The sequence below is a fragment of the Aplidium turbinatum genome, chromosome 1, assembly GCF_918807975.1.
Source record: "Aplidium turbinatum chromosome 1, kaAplTurb1.1, whole genome shotgun sequence".
NCBI lineage: Eukaryota > Metazoa > Chordata > Ascidiacea > Aplousobranchia > Polyclinidae > Aplidium > Aplidium turbinatum.
In genome coordinates, this window is record NC_137472.1 from 54882337 (window position 1) to 54900823 (window position 18487).

General features: G+C 36.8%; 1 protein-coding gene and 1 pseudogene across 1 annotated transcript; both read left to right on the plus strand.

Annotated features, from left to right (window-relative positions):
* The first annotated feature begins 9260 nt into the window (after positions 1 to 9260).
* On the plus strand, positions 9261 to 11447 carry LOC145772396 (molecular chaperone MKKS-like). Its single transcript, XM_082584276.1, has one exon. The coding sequence runs from the start codon at positions 9787 to 9789 to the stop codon at positions 11296 to 11298; it is 1512 nt and encodes a 503-aa protein (XP_082440402.1). The 5' UTR covers positions 9261 to 9786; the 3' UTR covers positions 11299 to 11447.
* Positions 11448 to 17116: 5669 nt separating this feature from the next.
* Positions 17117 to 18436, plus strand: LOC145773419 (ciliary microtubule associated protein 1A pseudogene; annotated as a pseudogene).
* Positions 18437 to 18487: the final 51 nt, after the last annotated feature.

Consider the following 18487-nt stretch of genomic DNA (forward strand, 5'->3'; position numbering starts at 1 on the left):
TACGTTGTGATGAATAATGCAATAAATTAGCTACGTTTGTTGTAGTAGCAGAAGCGAGAGAACGTATGAGATAGTTTAGGCATAGAATACCGAAGTGTAGTCTAGCTAAACTGCTAGAGAGTAGGCTAGTAGTAGGCTAGGCCTAGTAGAAGAGATTTATTGCTGCATCGCTGTAAACATAGGCCTATCATATTTTCATCGCCTAAAAAGAGGACACGTTTGGCCAGCGAGTAAAATACAAGTAGAGTGTTACGTATGAAGTATTTTTTACATCCTTTTGGATAATTATAGACATAAGCAGGAAAAAAACAGACACAAAATAACCAGACAAATTTGTTTTTCGCAAGCCGATTTGTTAAATTCATGTGACAAAATAAAAATGTGATGTGATAATGTAATAAAAATGTGAGGCAGGCAGTATCTGTAGGCAGCCATGCTTGAACTTTTTTCAGAAAAAAAAAAAAAAGATCAGCTTTAACGAAATCATAAACCTACTTGCACGAAATATAATTGAAGTTGTATACAGCTGTTAATCAGATGCTAAAAACAAACTCAACTACAAGGCTGTTTCCTTCCTTGTACTATTGTGATTGCATCATAGATTAAATTCATTCCACATTTGCACCTACATAAGTTGTAAGTATTCATGCAAGGATTTATTTTGCAACAGGCTAGGAAAGCCGTGTATTATGAACCCCCTAATAATAAACGTTCTTAATTTCACAACTTCAATGAAAATATGGACAATATTTACAGAACAGCAAGCTAACATACATACCTATGCCCCATCAATATATTAGTATGTGATATTTTGCAATAAAAAAGTTATTTCAATTTTATTAATTTACCAAAAGAGTTCATATTACACAACCCTCTGTGTAATATGAACCCCTGTGATGTGTAATATGAACCAATTTTGAGTCATTGCTGAATAGAGGTGGATTGACTACACAAAAACTGCACTAAAGAAAGCCACATTACATGCGCAGCATAACAAAATTTATTACCATAAGGTTTTCAAATAATTTACACCAATTTTAGTAAAAATGCACTACTTTTTAAATGTAAACATTAAATTCACAAAAAGATAAGCAACATTAATCAAATGACGTACACTGCATTGAGAATGCTGGTAAAATTGAAGTCTGAACCCCAGTTTACAGAACCCAGAACCACCCCAGTTTACAGAACCCCAGTTTACAAAAATTCATTACACCATCATAAAGCACTTGGTAAAATGAACCTGGGTTCATATTACACATTCAGCTAGGGTTCATGTTACACACTTGTAGTGATTCCAGTTAAAATGCTGATAATCAACTAAATAATGCATTTTTTAAACAAAACTTGTTGTGATTTCCATCATCAAGTTTATTTGAGGGTATATTAATCAAAAAATTACAAGTCCATCGATATAGTGATAAAAAAAACAACAATTTCTCCATCTGCAAAATAATATCACACAAGCTACCTTCATACCCTCAAAACTTCAGCAACACGCCAACTTTCAACAAGAACATTTCCGGTCAAATGACCAGCAAACTTACTTAATTCAAGCTGTTAAAAGTCAAACATTTTTATTGCCACGTTTTCTGAAAACAACAGCAGTTCATATTACACGGCTTTCCCCTATATGCATAGTTGGATATTGTTTTCGATTTGCTTCACTTGACAAATTAGCCAAACTATTACGTTGGTAATCAATAACGTCTACAAGTGCTGAATCAATATGAAATAAATCTGGGTAAAACAATAATTTATTTTAGAAGTGTGAGGACCTTAAAATGTCAAACTCTTTTGCACGTTTTTGCGTTTTTTAATTTTTTATTTCTTTGTAATTTACTCATTTTTGGGATTTTCTTAATTTTTTTAGTTTGTCCCAATTTTTCTTTTTTTTTATAAATTGTTGATCAGATATCCTCAAATGAGGAAATTCCCTCACAAGTGGATTTGAAGCTCCGCTCACACTCATCGCTGACCGCCATTTGGCTACCTACGACAATCGCAAAGCAATGTAGTGTTTCAATGAACGTCCCTGAAGGTGGACGCGAAGATTGGCTTCCTTGCCTTCCAGTCCACTTAATCTAAATCTTCAACCATCGGGTGTAAGCCTGGATACGACAAAAAAACGTCTAAGATTATTTAGAACAACAGATCAAATAGTAGCCTACGCAAATGCTTTTTTTGAAAATCTATAATTCAACATGTTGCATTGGTGCAGAAATGGTTGGAAATTGCGAAAAAGTCACATAACAATGAAGTCCTGTTGAAAACTGAAAATGTAAAAAAAAGAGGACATTTGAGCATTTTTGGGTGTCCTCGGAGGACCATTTATTTTTCTTCAAAAAAGAGGACAAATCCTCTTAAAAGAGGACATGTGGTAGCCCTAGTAAACTGCTTCATCAGATTTCAGAAAACGATTTTCTGCAGTATTGCTTCTTTGTTAGACTGCATTACTGCCTTTTCTAAATTACTTTATGTAGGCTAATATCCTTTGATCCAACTCCAGGCAATATGGATGGGGGCCAAGAATTGTAAATTATTGATTTCTGGTGTGAACTTGCCCTCACACTAATCGTGTTGTGTGCGAGCTTGTCTTTCCAATGAAAAGTGCCATTGTCATGTAGAAAGATGGTTCGTAGGCTACTGGTTAAAGTGCTATCATTCGCACAGTCAACCTGTAGTCACTCTGCATCGACTGCTTCACTCTGAACCAATCAACAGCACCGATTACACTACAAACAAACGCGGGCGAAACAAAGTAATAAAATTTTGACAAGCGTTAAGAAAACTACGTTCGTAACAAGCTAGAAGCAAAGGTACGGATGGTTAAATGATGTGGCAAAAATATCTAAATGGTATTGCAACATTTAAGCTATGAAAAAGTAGTGTCCCATTGACATTGATTAAAGTGCGTGGCAGCCGAAGTTTAACTTCTTTTTTGACTAGCCTACTCGTAATTCGCTTATCTACGCTATTTGTTCTTTTTTCCGGCACATTTAGTATGATCCTGTAATGAGCATGCATCCGGTGATTCCATATTGTGTGCATTTGGGGTGATAGTCTGTCGTGTTGTCAGTTTAATGCAAGACATGAGTAGTTTCAATTTACTTAGCGTAAGTAGAAGTCAGTGTTTTATAAAAACAGACATCAACAGACGAACGAACCGGCGTCGGTCGCTTTCGTTCAGACATGTGCAGATGGGGCCTGGCTCCCTCACCCGGATGCGAGTGTGGTGCCACAGACCAGACAGTAGACCATGTTGTCCATGACTGCCCAATCCATCAACCACCACATGGAACGCTTGGACTGAAGGCCCTGGATGATGAGACTGTCGAGTGGCTGATGACCTCATGCCCAAACATAATATAATCCGGAAGAAAGCTCATACGACAAAGAAGTACAGACGTCTGTAGCCTATTGTAACTGCAAACTTACTTTCTGACTTTATAGCTATATGATGCCTATGCAAACACAGTTTCACTGAATCAAAAAATCTATAAGATATCTTTTATAGTCAAAGGGAAACAAACTTTGAGAGATGTTGCTCAATGACGAAATAACATTTTACGTTTATTCAACACAATGATTGCACCACCACCTAGGACTACAAGCTCCGCTGATTTCAAATATTTAAAAGCCTACTTTCGTAGTGAGTAGAGTGCTTGGTTATCATGGGTTCGACACCCGGTGGGGAATTGTTATGAACCAGGTTAAAAAGTTATAAACATGGCACTGAATGTCGTATCTGGTTAGCACTTGAGATTGCAAAATGACATTTAGTGGAACAATCTTCCCTGGCAAAACTCTAGCCTAAAACAGTGTCAAGGTTGTGTGTAGGCTAAGCTAAACACATTGAAAAACACTTTCTGAATAATACCACATATTGTGTTTGTACAATTGGTGAATGGTGAGTGATGACGATTACAATGATGTCAAAGCTAAAACTGGGCTTTCAACTTCAACAATATGGCATAGCTGTAGGTCTATACTAATTAGACCTATATCTGCTTCAAAGGTTTGTGTCAAGGTAGCTATATTACTTTTTATCTACATGAAATTACAGGATCAAAGCGGCTATGGTAATTCTATTTATTCGATAATTTATTAATCTTTTTGCAGGAACTCTTAAGACAGAAAATGCTTTTTCTAACCTCTTTTGAGAGAAAGAGTAGAAAAACCAATGTGAAATCATTTATGTTTGTCCAACAAGAATTACACGCTTGAGTAAAATATAACATTTCAAGTAGCATACTAAACTCATTTATACTAAAGACAAGATCTAAAATGTGGTCTTGAAATGTCTGAAAACACGTTGCAATACGTGGCGATCTCTATAAGAAAATTGCAAGCCCGCTATTTTCATCGCCGTCAGGAAAATAAAAATCGAAGAAACAGGAACAAACTGTGGCAAAGAACGGTCCATATTGATGTGGATAAGTCTCAACCTTCTGAACCTTATGAAGAGCAAGTTTGCTCGGTAAAACTCGCTGTTCATCATAAAGTTGTAGCATTCTACAGAAACAATGTACTTTGCTGTCGCTCTACTGCCTTCTGCAATGAATTGCGTGATTACGTTTGTGGAGGACATATCAATGAACACACCACTTGCAAGCCTGACTTTTACAAAGTTCGTTCAAAAAGTTATTTTCCCACATTTCTTGTTGACAATGAATTTGTCAGCATAGATATTCGTCATAAAAGCGTATGGTTCAGTAAAACGCGCCCATACCATGGCGTATCTTTACACTCTCCAATTCATCATCAATCTTTACAGGCAATAAAAAATAATAATGAAAGATCAGCTCAATTTGGTTGTTATTGCCATGAAAATAAGAACAGCCACGATTCACCGCTACCGAAAGATTTCCCATTGAGACCAATTCTAGCATCCACTCCGTTTTCCAAGTGCAAAAAATCTTTACAAACTTTATTAGGCTAGGCTACTTGCTGAAAAATGGTTGACAATTCAAGGAAGTGAAAACAGCAACCAACTCCAGTTCAGTGGCAATAAAAACAAGCCGGATTTCAAGTCACGTGACAAAATATCAAGCTGCAACATATGTCAAGTAATAAACTGAATATCTCCGATTATGACAGCAAAAGAGATGAAATAAATCTTAAAACTACAATAGACCCAAAACAGGCATACTCTTCGGTACTTTCTGCCGTTGAAGACTTTGATCAACAAAATAGAACGAAGAAGTATTTTTTTACGACGAATTAATTATATCGACTAATTTCAACACAGTGTTTCGCTCATACTAAAGAGGAGCAAGGCCATTAAGAGGATAATTTAGGTCCGGTACCAATGAGATTCTCGGGTCTTAAACCAAGATAAAACGCACTATATCTAAAAACTCGTGGAAACTTTTTTGTTTCTGAACTCTTAGGAAAGGTTTAGAGTCCTCAAAATCACCCGTGATTCAGGTCCAAAACCAAAAGTATCCCTTGGACCATCCTATCAACGCTGCTATTTGTTTGCAAAATTTGCATAAAAACCAAGAAAAATAGAGGATGATGCATTTAAAATTTTAAATAAAGCCATGATAAGCCATAAAATAATACAATAATTTCAAATATTAAGCCCAATGGTTTTTTTGCCATTCCCCTTGCGTAGCTTACGCCACTGGCTGCACAACTAAGTTAGCGCGTTGGGCTCGCAGTCGAGAGCCTGCATGTTCGACTCCAGCCACCTGCACTTGCTGTTGTTTCTCTGAGCAAAAAACTTTACGATAATTGCCTCTACCCAGTGATCGATTTTGAGTAATGGGTAGTACCAAATTTAAGTCATAAATAAAGTAGACAACCGGAAACAGACATTGCCGTCGGCTGCAGCGTGGATCAGGTGTACGTCGGAAGGCGTACACCGATGCATAGCGATCAAGTCCGCTTTCCCGCAATGCAGGATAAAGATATGAAAAACAAACAAACAAAACAAAAATATGAATATTTCCTTCAGATCCAACCTTACACTTCCAAAATAAAAAAAACAACATTGATGTCGAAGTTGGGGAATCCCGAGTACAGTTTAGTTTAGTGTTGCCAAAAAAAAATCCTCTCTTCAATATGAAAATATATCAATCATGTAATTATTCAACCAATGATTTATTTGTTAGAAACAATAACATAGTATATACATGTTTGAAATATGCAACTAATATAAAAATTACACAATCCAAAAGTTGCACATGTTTTCATACTGACAAGGAAACAACGAGACGACAATGCAGTCCACTAGTCAATCGCTCCCCCTCTAGAAATGACGATTTTCACAATATATCAAAGTTGCTTGGAACAAAATGTTATAATGCAGCACATTTTAAGCTTTCGGAAAGGTCGAAACGGACACCTCGCCAGCTTTTATTTTTATTTTTAAGATGTTTTTATGATTATGAAATGATGGTGAAATATTATTGCAACTGGGGAATTTTCGAAGCTGTTGTGGAGAAACTCGTTTGGCAGCGTCAGGATTCAGGAAACATTCTCTCAGTTGTATAAATTTGTTCTCAAGATATTTGTAAATCATATGCTTATTTTTGTAAGGAAGTGTCAACAAATTGTAATTATGTTGTGCACACGATAAGGCATTCCTTAAACTAGGCTATTAAATATTTACATTGAAACTAAACTTGATTGAAGCCTACGGTTAGCTACAATATGAGATACGGTAAGATTGCATGAACAGTTTGTTTCGCAAATGTAACCACATCTTGTTTTGGCAAATAAAAGTCATCCTAGAAAATGTCTCAAATTCCAACAGAGTTAAAAAAAATAATCTAATGACCTGTATTATGTAACAACATGAAGTACAATTAAAAATGTGGCACAAAAGCGTGAAAAGCATGTTTGATCCATTAAAATAGCACAAATCACTGTTTATCCATTGTTTAGTTTCATATTGAAGTGGTTACAAACAATAAATTTTTCAACTACAGATGTCACCATTTCCAATCATTTTCACCAGCGTATAAGTTGTTCTTTATGTATGTAAATAAAAAAGTAGTGTGGACCAAAATTTGTTTTCATGATTGGCAAACTTACATGTGATGCAACCATGTCAGGGCTCCCACACGGCATAAAATCATAAAATAGCATAAAATTTCACCCCCATCATAAAAAGTCAGAAAATTGTCATAAAATTTGACCATTGGCATAAAAAATGCTACTATAAATATTGAAATTGATGTTGGGAAGAACGAAAATTCGAAGCCTGTGAATTTAATTGATGTTGGTACTAAAGATTCCAAAGCAATTGCTATTAGACCCAATTATTTCAGATCAGACCAAACGAATTTCAGAAATTGGTGCATGAATTTCTACAAAAAATCTATCAAATATCTGATTGATCATTTGCCTTTGAATCGACCAATACTGAAATATGCTCAGTATCTTCACCCAGAGAAACGAAGTGCACATGGTGCTACCAATGCCATCTCAAATTTGACCATTAGAGTGGCTAGTGCGATGAAAGTACGTCTTTCATCTGTTTATGACATTCCTAACTCAACAACAGCAGAAGAGCTTTGCGACAAGGTTAGGGACCAGTGGCTGACGTACCAGTATGAAGATGTTAAAGAGGAATGGTATAAAAAAGCACAAGTGATACCACTAATGAGCCTACAACTTCCAAAAGTCAACGTAAATATTCCTATTGGCAAGATGCCTTAGAAAGATGTGGGTTGCTGCCGGCTGATGAGTATGAAAACCCTCAATCAAGCTACAAACAAATTGACCATTATTGGCTAAAAATAGGACATTTGCTTGACAAAAATGGTACGGTACTAAAAATACACCCAACTTACCAATCTTGCTCTAACTGTTTGCGCATTAAGTCACGGAAATGCTGCTCCTGAACGCGGCTTTTCAATTAATAAGGCTTTACTTGCCAGCCATGGCTACACAATACAAGAAGAAACCATTGTAGGCTATCTTTGCAAATTGTTAAAGAATGGATCGATAAGTTTGGAGGCACTTTAAAATGTCCTATCACACAAGAACTTCGGCAACAAGTAAAAGGAGCAAGAAGTAATTATATGGCTTTTTTGGAAGAAACAAACATTTTGAAAGAACGGGAGAGGCAGAATTGCCAAGAGCAAGAAGATGCTGCAGGAATTGAAACAGAAAAGTTGTCACGTAAGGCCTTGCTGAATGATGATATTGAGAGATGCGAGATTGAGTTGAAGACTGCAGAGGAAATTATTGAGCAAGGGAATGCTAAGCTGCAAGATGCTCTTTCTAGTAAAATACTTCATAAAAACGAACTATTGTCTGCGTTGGCGAAAATTAGTATTGGCCTTGAGAGAAAGCGTCGGTGCGATAAAGAACTGGCTGCCCTTAAATTGAAAAAAGTGAAGTTGGGGTGAAACGTAAGGGTTATTACTGCTCACCATACTTTGCATATTTGTGAAGTGGAGTAGTGGCTTTTCAAAAGTTTTTTGAACATTGTAGACTGTAGGGCAGCCTTTGTGTTACACTTTTTATACCTTTGTTTGATTTTTTTAAATTTAATTGCATTTCTCACTGTGGCCAATTGTGTTTTATTGTGAAGTGGAAAAGTGGTGTTTCAGTATAATTTTTGGAAAGTTGTAGAATGTAGGGCATGTTTTGAGTTACGAACATGTGGCCAAATGTTCATAAACAACCACTTTGTATTGTGAATCGAAGCAATGTTATTCATTTTTAAAGTCTAATGCTGAAAATTTTACAGAGGTACTATACCTGGCAGTTTTCATATTTAAGTATTTTACATTGAAAGAATGTGGTGTGGTTGTTCTGAATTCAGTATAATAAGTATTAAGCACTGCTGCTGTAAAAAATGTTGGTTTAAAATAGTTTTGTTAATTTTTAGACCAAAACAGTTTTTAACGATTGTATTTTTACCATTCCAAGTCGTGCAATTGTTGTGTACATGATCTTAAAAATCTGCTCAAAACATAAAAAAGCCATAAAATTGTACTGAATATCATAAAAAAAGCATAAAAAATAGCCTGTTTTGAGCATAAAATCATAATAAAATTGAACAACACTAGCGTGGGACCCCTGCCATTTGTTAAAGCATTATAGTTTTGCCATAATAATCATGTTTTTTGTGCCTATTGTGACAGTATGTTATGATGACAGCTGCAACACAACAGACTACTGGAAGCAGCAAAGATACATATACTCTAATCATTGAGTTTCAGCTGCTTCTATTATATTGGCAAGACATTAAGTGTCTTGTCATGACATAGTAACATTATTTTAAGCTCTATGCAGACATTCATGCCACTTGGCTATGCCGCTGACACCTTTTCTTTTGTTTCAGGAATTTTGTCAGGTTTATTATTGCTATGATGAGTTTATTTCATCCTCATCATTTTTGGTTTCAGTTAGCTTTCTTTTTTGTGTTAGTTGCAGATCTGTTTTGCAACGTTTTAAGTAAAATACTGGTACCTTTTAGCTTTGTCAGTCACAAAGGTTTCCGTATCAGTACTTAATTTGCACACTTCGCAGAATTGAAAAAACTTAACAAAAATCTGCATTAGGGGTGTGTGAGTAATTTTCAATTTCTTGTAGGATCTAGCATTTTTGACTGTGGCAGTGTGGGTGGCTTACTTTAATGTTGCATATTATGATATTATTGCTGCACAGACAGTTCAATTTGTTTGTTTTAAGCTTCAGAGAGATGTAGGTATGTGCCTACAAGTAGCATGCAATAGAAAATTTATTGAAATGTATTGAGACTTACAATACAAAGGTTGGAAAACTGTTTTAAATCTATATCTGTGTTCAATCCTTGTATCCATGGAAACAAACAAAACAAGTGCAACATGCCCGAGAATTAAGTTATTGAAGTCGCAATCCACAATAAAGACTTTAAACAAATTGAAACATTTACTGAAGTCATCTTACGGACCGAAGTCTCGCACAAAACTATTTTCAAGTCAACAGAGCGAAGATGTTAGGGTTGGTAGCTCATCAACACTTTTACTTGACAGCACCTTGTTTGATATTGACGACGCAGTGATTAAATTAATTGTTTCCAGCGTGAAACAGCACTTAAAATTACATTATGACCATGGTTTGTACTGTCTGTTATTGTGCATTGCTCTTGTTGAAAATGGTTTAAAATCTGATTTATCTTCTTGTCTAATTGCACAATGTTTTCGCCAGTATTTGTTTCTAGTTCATTCACACATAAAAAGTATAGAAAATTGCAAAATTATACATAAGATTGAAATCAATAAAGTTAAACCTTTGACTACGTTGTTGAGCAATGTACTTGCAACTAAACCAGTATTGTCATTCAGCTCACAGCAGACTGAAAGATTATCCATGGTGATATTGAATGCCTATTTGAAATGTATGCCAGAAAATTCAAAAAACGTATCTATTACTTGGCCTGCGATTCATTTCATACAAAGTTCAGATTTTGATGACTTGAGTTTATACAATGGACTTTTGCTTGACTTACATCATTACACACAAGAGGGCATTGTAGAGCTGTTCAAATGCCCTGCATCGTGTAGAAATATGAATGTGGCTGTATTGAACATTTCTCTGACTGTGACAGACCTTGCGGACAGCTTTTCTTGGAAAGATCAAAGTGTTGATGTTGTTGATAAAATTTTCTCTCAAAAGCTGCAAGATTTTGCACAAAGCATTGTTTGCAACAATATTTTTGTTGTTTTCAACCAAAAAGTTATTTCTGAGGAACTGAAGCATTTTTTCAAAACGCATGGTGTCATAGTTATTGATAGGATTGGGAGACAGCCAATGGAGGCATTGACTCGTGTAACTGCAGCCAAAACAGTAGGCCATCTTAATGAAGATTTAAAGTTATGCATGGGTTACATAGAAGGAATAGCAGTTGTCTCTGTCAAAAACAAAGCTTTTGTTCATGTCAAAAACAACAATGCACTGATTGCGTCTCTTATAGTTCCTTACGAAGCACCTCATGTGAGAGACGATTTGAAGCATGTTTGCTGGGCTGCTGTGAGTACTTTGGATAAGACTCTCAGACAAGAACATGTTATTGAAGGTGCAGGAAAAATGGAATCATACTTGGTGGATTATTTGAACAAATTACATGCCTCGAATATTTGTATTTCCAAACTTCGATCAATATGTTCTGAGGGTCAATTACAGTCATGTTTGAAAAGTTTTTGTTCATGTTTAAACTTTGTTTCTTCAGACATTTCAGATTGTGATGTGCCAATATTCGATTGTTTTGCTTCGAAACTAAACGCATTTGTAGTAGCTGTTCAGACTGCTTGCATTGCTCTTGAAATTAAATATCAAATTTGTGAGCAATAATATTTTGACAGTTATGTGCCAACGTGGAAGCTTTGTGTGGAAGCTGGTAGCCTACGTCATAGCTGACCAAACTGCTTCAAGTGATATTTCAACACTGTTACACTAACGTTTATTTTTTTCATTAATTAATTAATAAAATACTTTTATCATTGCAATGACAAAAGTTTCATTTTGGTTGTTTAAATTATATTACGGTGCAATAACAGCGTTATATAGGCTAGCGCCACAACCACAGAGCCACCAGCTCAGTAGCCGAGTGGTTATTGGAATCGGCTCAGCCGCTCTTGTGCTGGTAGGTCTGAGATCGATTTCATGTCGGGTCATACTGAAGACTTTGAAAACGATACGGATTGTGTTCTTTCTTGCATAACGCAGTGAAAATAAGTCGTGTAGTAATGTGACAACATCGTAAACATGATATAAAATTAAAAATGAGCCATGTCGCTGAACGATCTTGCAGTTGCAGAGCGACAATAAATAAAACCACAGAGCCAACTATGCACCAGGGCGCTGTTTATGGTGATGGTGATAAAATAATACATAGCCTCAGCCCTCAGGGCCGTTGAGAGGTTACTTTGGGCCTCAAATCAAGACATTTAGAGAAAAAACGCACTACATCCAAAGAATACGTTGTGGTTTCTTCATGCTTTCTGGCCCCTAAATGATCCCGGGTCCAAAAGTACCCTATAGACCCCCCTGTCAACGCCACTGCGTAGCCTACATTCAGTTATAGTTTTCAGTAAATTAAACTGTTTACTGAAAAAGTTGTCAACCTCCTAGTGGTGAGCCCTGGTAATTGATTCTTGCAATCAAGCGAATGACAACAAATCAAAACAGCAATCTCATACGCAAGAAGAAGAATTGTTCAGTTAGTTTTAAATTTAGCCTTGGCTACGAGTGCTTTGAGATAGCAGCGTATTTGTGGCTAGGCAAAATATATTTGAATTTGTACGATGTGTCACGGCTAGGCCTAAGCAAAAATCCAGAGAAGCTTTTACCAAGTTTTGTGGTCCAAACTCATTGTGAGAAATAATCACAGTTTCACATGCAAAAATACACAGGTACGTAGGCTATGCCCCCATCAAACAGGAGTTCAGGTAATTCCGACACTAGGCTGCTTAATTGAAACAACTTTCCTACTGTATCTTACAGATTTGGTTGCCAACAACTAGCGTAAACTCATTTTGTTTGCTAGGTGCCAAACATTCACACGGTATAAACCACTCGAAACAAACAAGTTTTATTTTGAATTTCCACGAAGAAACACAAGCATCTGAAAGTGTTTATCGGACATTTTGCTCCGTTTTGGTTTCAATATGTCTTTGCCCATTGAAAACATTCTTTCAACTGCAGCGCTGGAAGGTATTGGCGTATTGTAGCAAAAAAATGGATTTTGGAAATCTTTCGTTGGAAAAACGCCAACGGTTAATGGTCCTTTGTGTGGCCTCTCTTCCAAGTAGCCTACGCTTTTACAGCTGGCCTATGCTGTCTTCGCGAGGGTCGTCATAAAGAGCATGGAGTAGCCCACGGGGTTCGTTGTCGCTGGCTTCCTCCGTCTGGTTGAAGTGGTTCTCAGCCTCAGAGTTTTTTAACAACTTTGATGGGTGGCAAGTGGCCATTTTTCGAATTTCCACTGGATTGACATCAGGCAAACCACCACGAAAGCCTGTAATTCGGATGTGTGGCGCTGGCGAGTATAAAATCCGCATCATCATCAAAAATGCAAACAACAGCTAAGATTTTAAAAAGTATACGTTGACACTATACGCTAAAAAAACGCGAAAACTTTACGGCGTAGCCTCAAGCGACAACTATCCAAAAAAATGTGGTCGTAAGCGTTAGCGTAAACAAAAAGTCTACGGCGTAGAATTTGCGGCGTATACGTACATCTCTGGCTATCTGCAGGGCCCGATTAACCATGAGGCACACGAGGCACAGGCCTCAGGCCCCCTGGTTTTGGAGGCCTCCATTTTTTTACATTAGTAGGGAAAGTACTATAATTTGGACCACCTAATGAAAAATCTTAATATTTTTAAAAAGATCCACAACATTGGGGTGAAACTAACTTTATTTGATTAGTTACAGGCTAGTTGGTTTGCAAAAACAATTCCAATCAAAAAAACATAACACAAAAGAGAACTACATTATAGTTTTTTTTATATAGTGATCCATATTATCAACTCAGTTTCTAACATGGACCACCCTGTTTCATAATATGGACCACCATACTGTAATATGGACCGTTGTCATGTGAAAGTAAATATATCAAGGAAGTCAAACTTCAAAGGCATGAAATAGAACACAAACACTCAATAAATAAAAATAGTCTGAAACGTTCATGATAGCCATCTCAAACAAGTTTCAAATCATTGATCGTTGGCACAGTTGTCACAATAGTAAAAATGAGCATTTGATATATCAGCACAACTTTTATGGGCCAATTTCTTGCACTGACAAGTACAACACTGAATCCAATCCTCATCAGTGGACTCGTCACACACAAGACAAGTGCATGCAGAAGCAGCATTGCTTGGAATACCTTTCTTTTTTGAAAACTTAAAGGTTAAGCCTTTTCTCACTTGTTTTGCTGGTTTAGCTTTTTCTGTGAACTTGATTTTATGTTTGTGTGACGTACCTGTCAGCACAGTAGCCTTTGTAGTTTTTCTACGTTTTCTTCCCTTTGTAACTTATTTTAGAAGTGGGCTCATAATGTCCTCGACAGATACCCTGCATGAAATGCTAACTGAACAAGATTGTAAGTTCTTAACACTCAATGACGATGGTTCTGGTGCTTGTGAGATTGCTTCATACGGTGCATCAGCTAAAGTTCCGGCATTTAATTCTGTTGACATGATAGAATTTTTTGCCACTTTCTCAATGTTTACCACATCTTGTAACAAAGGTAAAATGTTTCGAGAAATTGCATCTTGAGTAGACATATCTTGATCATCAATTATCAGCGGTGATAGGCTACATTGTTTGGAGAGGTGTCTACTTCATGAGGCTTGTCAGTAACTTCAGCTGAGTGAAAATCACTTTCATCAAATACAAGAGGATTAATGGGGGTAAATTCCTGCTTTTTTAAATCCATTTCCTGCATTTAAATCCAATTTCCATGCTTAGACATGTCATCAGAATTTAATCAAATTGTTTATATCATTAGTGATTATGCAAATTACTGGTAGTAGCTTTTATCACTATAAGAAAGCAAGTTACAAATATATTTTATGATGCACTCTAAAAAGTTTAAAAAAAAATGCATAAATCTCATGGAACTTCATTTCTATGCCTGTCTTCATTACTGAGAAACAAATTTCTACCAATTGACCATAACCTGGACCACTGGTCCATATCACCAAACAGTTAGGTGGTCCATATTACAGTTAGCATAATCTTATGTTGCTTGGTGTCATTTAGAATTAATAAACTTAAACAGTGGACATTTCTTCAAGATTTTGGCAGATAGTCATTAGCAATGCCTCTCCTGCAGATTACTTTTGTATAATATTTTGTAACTGTAGCAATATTTGAAAAATTCTCAATAGTTTGGACCAGCAAAATAACATGGCAGACCCCCAAAACCTCTAGCAACAACAAAGAACTAGCTCAAGCCAGGGTTGTCAGATTAGTTGTAGCCTTCCCTTCCAGATTGCATGCCAGTTTGATTCTAAATTATTCTAAATTTATTCTAGACATTTCATCTCAAGTCTAAAACAAAATACCATTAAATACGCAGTGTATATTGTAAATATGACATTACTTACAATAAGTAGTGGTGAGAATCTTCATGTTGAAATGAAAATATCCCTAAGATAAGATGATGCCAGCACATTTTTTATCAAGTTTTGTAGCCTTTGTTCACCCCAATTTTATGTCTGTGCCTGCGTGCTTGTTGAAAAAGTTTGTCAAATGATTGGCAGTGTAAACGATGTATGCTGACAAATGAACGTGCAGCAAGCGAAAGAGCAACTGTTTTTTTCTTTATATCATTAGAATTTTTGAAAAATGTACGTAGGGTTGCCTCCTGCTGAGAAGCCTTGCCCAGTTTTTGCCCGTTTGTGTAAGAGCTACCTTTAATAAGTTAATCGCTGGATATCTGCTAAAAAATTTCATACCGTACGTACATACAAATATTAGCCTACCCTAAAATTGTTTCCAAAAGCACTACATATAATCCATTATTTGAGTGTAATTTTGCAAAATTTTTTCAGGGGGCATGCCCTCGGACCCCCTAGAATACGCGTGCCTTCGGAACGTTCTTACCCCCCACGAGTTTTATTGCTTCCCTTCAATCCCTTGCTCAACCCACCAGGATACGCCACTGCGTAGAGCCATATTCTTCCTACAATAAACTTCACATACGCTTGGATTTTTGAACTTCTTATCTAACTGCTTTGATGCAACAAAATATGAAAATCAATAAATATCGTAGCGGTACTTAACAATAACTATGGTACTGCATTCTGTAACAACCTAAAAACATAACAGATTAAAAGTAAACTTAACATACGTGGAAATACAACCCAGTGTTAAGTGTGCGGAAAGTCCTGTCAGCTAACTAGGTTGCGTCACACTTCTCACAGACAGGCTTTCGTGCCAGAGAGCGTGCAATTCAGCAACAAAGTTTCAATCAAAGAGACGGAACTAGGGCAGAAAGTTACGTGCACGCGTTGCAGCTACTAAATGCAATGAAAAAAAGACAATTACCGAAACAATCTAGACTTGTCTAAACAATCCCAATTTGCTTCTAAAAATTATTCCAGATTCCAGACATTTTTTTTCTCTACTAGACAGTTCGTTTTGATTCCAGATCTGGAATCAATTATTCCAATCTGACAACCCTGGCTCAAGCCTCAATCCTTTGAATCTGAATTCTGAAATACAGTAGTAAAAACTAGGTCAGTAGGTCAGTAAGAAAGGTTAATTCAAGCTGTTCACAAACCATGAAATTATTTACTTCAGTCATTGAAAAAACAGCAGTGGTCCAAATTATCAGCCGGTCCACTTCATAGCACTTTCCCCTACCGTAGGCGTAGGTAGTAAAAGTTATTGTGCCAGTATGTGCACACTTGTTATTTTTGAGTAACAATTTCAAATTGTGTAAAGATTTTGCAGTAACAGTTGAGCACTCCTGCTCTGCATCGAAAGCGATTGCCAATAGGGGCCCCTAAACTTAGCTGTGCCTCGGGCCCCCGTGAGCCTTAATCAGGCCCTGGCTATCTGTATATAAAGTTTTGAACCACTGAGGCAAGGCCGTGTACCAAGATTGACAAAGTGGAGTTTCTGACTGTTGAACTGTTGTAATATGTGAATTGTTCCATCTATTAAGTGCCACTGAATGGAAAGCAGTCCCAAGACAATGCGGCCAATAAAGTTGTATTGTTTATGTGATGCTACAAAATACTGGCATGCACAAAAAGATGTGCAATATTCAGTTTGTTTTGATATCTCACCATCACAACGAAAAACAGCATAATTATGCCAAACATACCGAAGCTGACAAAACTATTACGTCATGGCTGTTGACGACAACAATTTGTAATTTGGGAAATTTTGCTGTCTTAGATGGAGAACAAGCCCTAACTTTGGCAACACATGTCAAGAAGCAATGCTTTTTTTGCCGCAACTAGTGGATAAATATAGCCAGGTCGAAATTTTACCTACTTTCAGTCATCAAAAGGTGTTTTTAGCATTTGAAAAAGAAAAAAATATTTGCAATCATTGCGTGGTGTTGTCATAAGCATTATTATAGTGATGTCATAAACATTTTGCCTATGCAAATCAAACTGTAAAAAGATCATACAAAAATAATGTTTTATAAATAAGTAAGCTTAAAAACTGCCAACATGGAAAACGCCGAAGGTAATTCAAAACAAACTGCTATGATTGCTGCAAGATTAAGAGGCCCCGGAGCTGGAAGATATAATCTCCCTTCAACATGTGGATACAAAGGTCATGATTGCACGAGGCACATGAAACCTGCATATTCGTTTGGAAAAAAACTTGAAAGTTCATTTTTAACAGATAATAAGTGCAGTCCCGGACCTATATATTATATAGAGCCGCGTTATACCCGAGCTGGAAAAGATGGGACACCTCAATATTCAATTTTAGGACGTCACCGCGACGTAAATTCATTTGACACTCCAGGACCAGGAAAATATGAAAACGAAAAAGTTCATCCGCAAGGAGAGAAACATGCTCCAAAATACTCAATGGGATCAAGAACTCGATTTCGCCGAAGCGATTCTTACCCTGCTCCAAACAATTACGCTTTACCAAGTTTGTTAGGTAGCAAAGTCATCAATAAAATAGCAAGCGCAAGTTATTCTATGACTGGAAGATGCCTCACAGGAAGTTTTGCTGAAGATCTTGCCAAAACTCCTGGAGCAGCCCGTTATAGTATTGTGGATCCTAACAGCTACAGACAGCGTGCTCCCATGTATTCTATGCTGGCGAGAAGGTATATGCCAGGAGACAAAACTAAAATACCTGGACCCGGAAATTATTACCCGGAGCTAGTAGTAATAGACCATCCAAGACCCCCTCAATTTTCAACTGGAATTCGTCATTCAGAATTTATTACCCCATTCAAAACTGATGAAGACGTCGAGTGGGCAGTTCAAATGCCAACCGATTCAAAGTCAAGTTCAACAACTAATCACAAGCCTTCTTAAATGCCTATGTCTATTTTTTTGGATCTTTTGTAAGGTTTGAAAGGAGAGCACAATTCGTTTGCTTGTCATAATAGCTTAAATGACTGAACCACAAAAGTTGCCATTGTCAATGTCGTCTCATCGTTGCCAGACGTTGAAACGATGGAAAAATGGCAAATTTTGTTTGCTGGGATCTATTGGATTCATAAGTGTTGCATCATGTCGCTATGATAAGATCAATCAATCCCATGACATTCAGCTATCAAACAGATTAGCCTAATATATTTGTCGAATCGAATATATTTTGTAGCCTATCTCAAGACTATGCTTAAGGCCGATTTGCATAAATATTTTTATTTTGTGTTTCCAAATAAACAAGCAGAAAAGCAATTTTGTCAGCGTCATCGCAACAGCCAGAGAAGTTCGTTTCACAAAAAATCAGTCCTTTTTTCTTTCGTTTCGCTATATATCAGGGCACTCGTTGGTTAGCCATTGCGTGGTATCATCATCGTCAATGGAGACTAGGCTTTTCA

What these genes read in the sequence shown, in the direction of transcription:
- LOC145772396 (XM_082584276.1), top strand. Translation starts at nt 9,787, where the DNA reads ATGGAAACAAACAAAACAAGTGCAACATGCCCGAGAATTAAGTTATTG.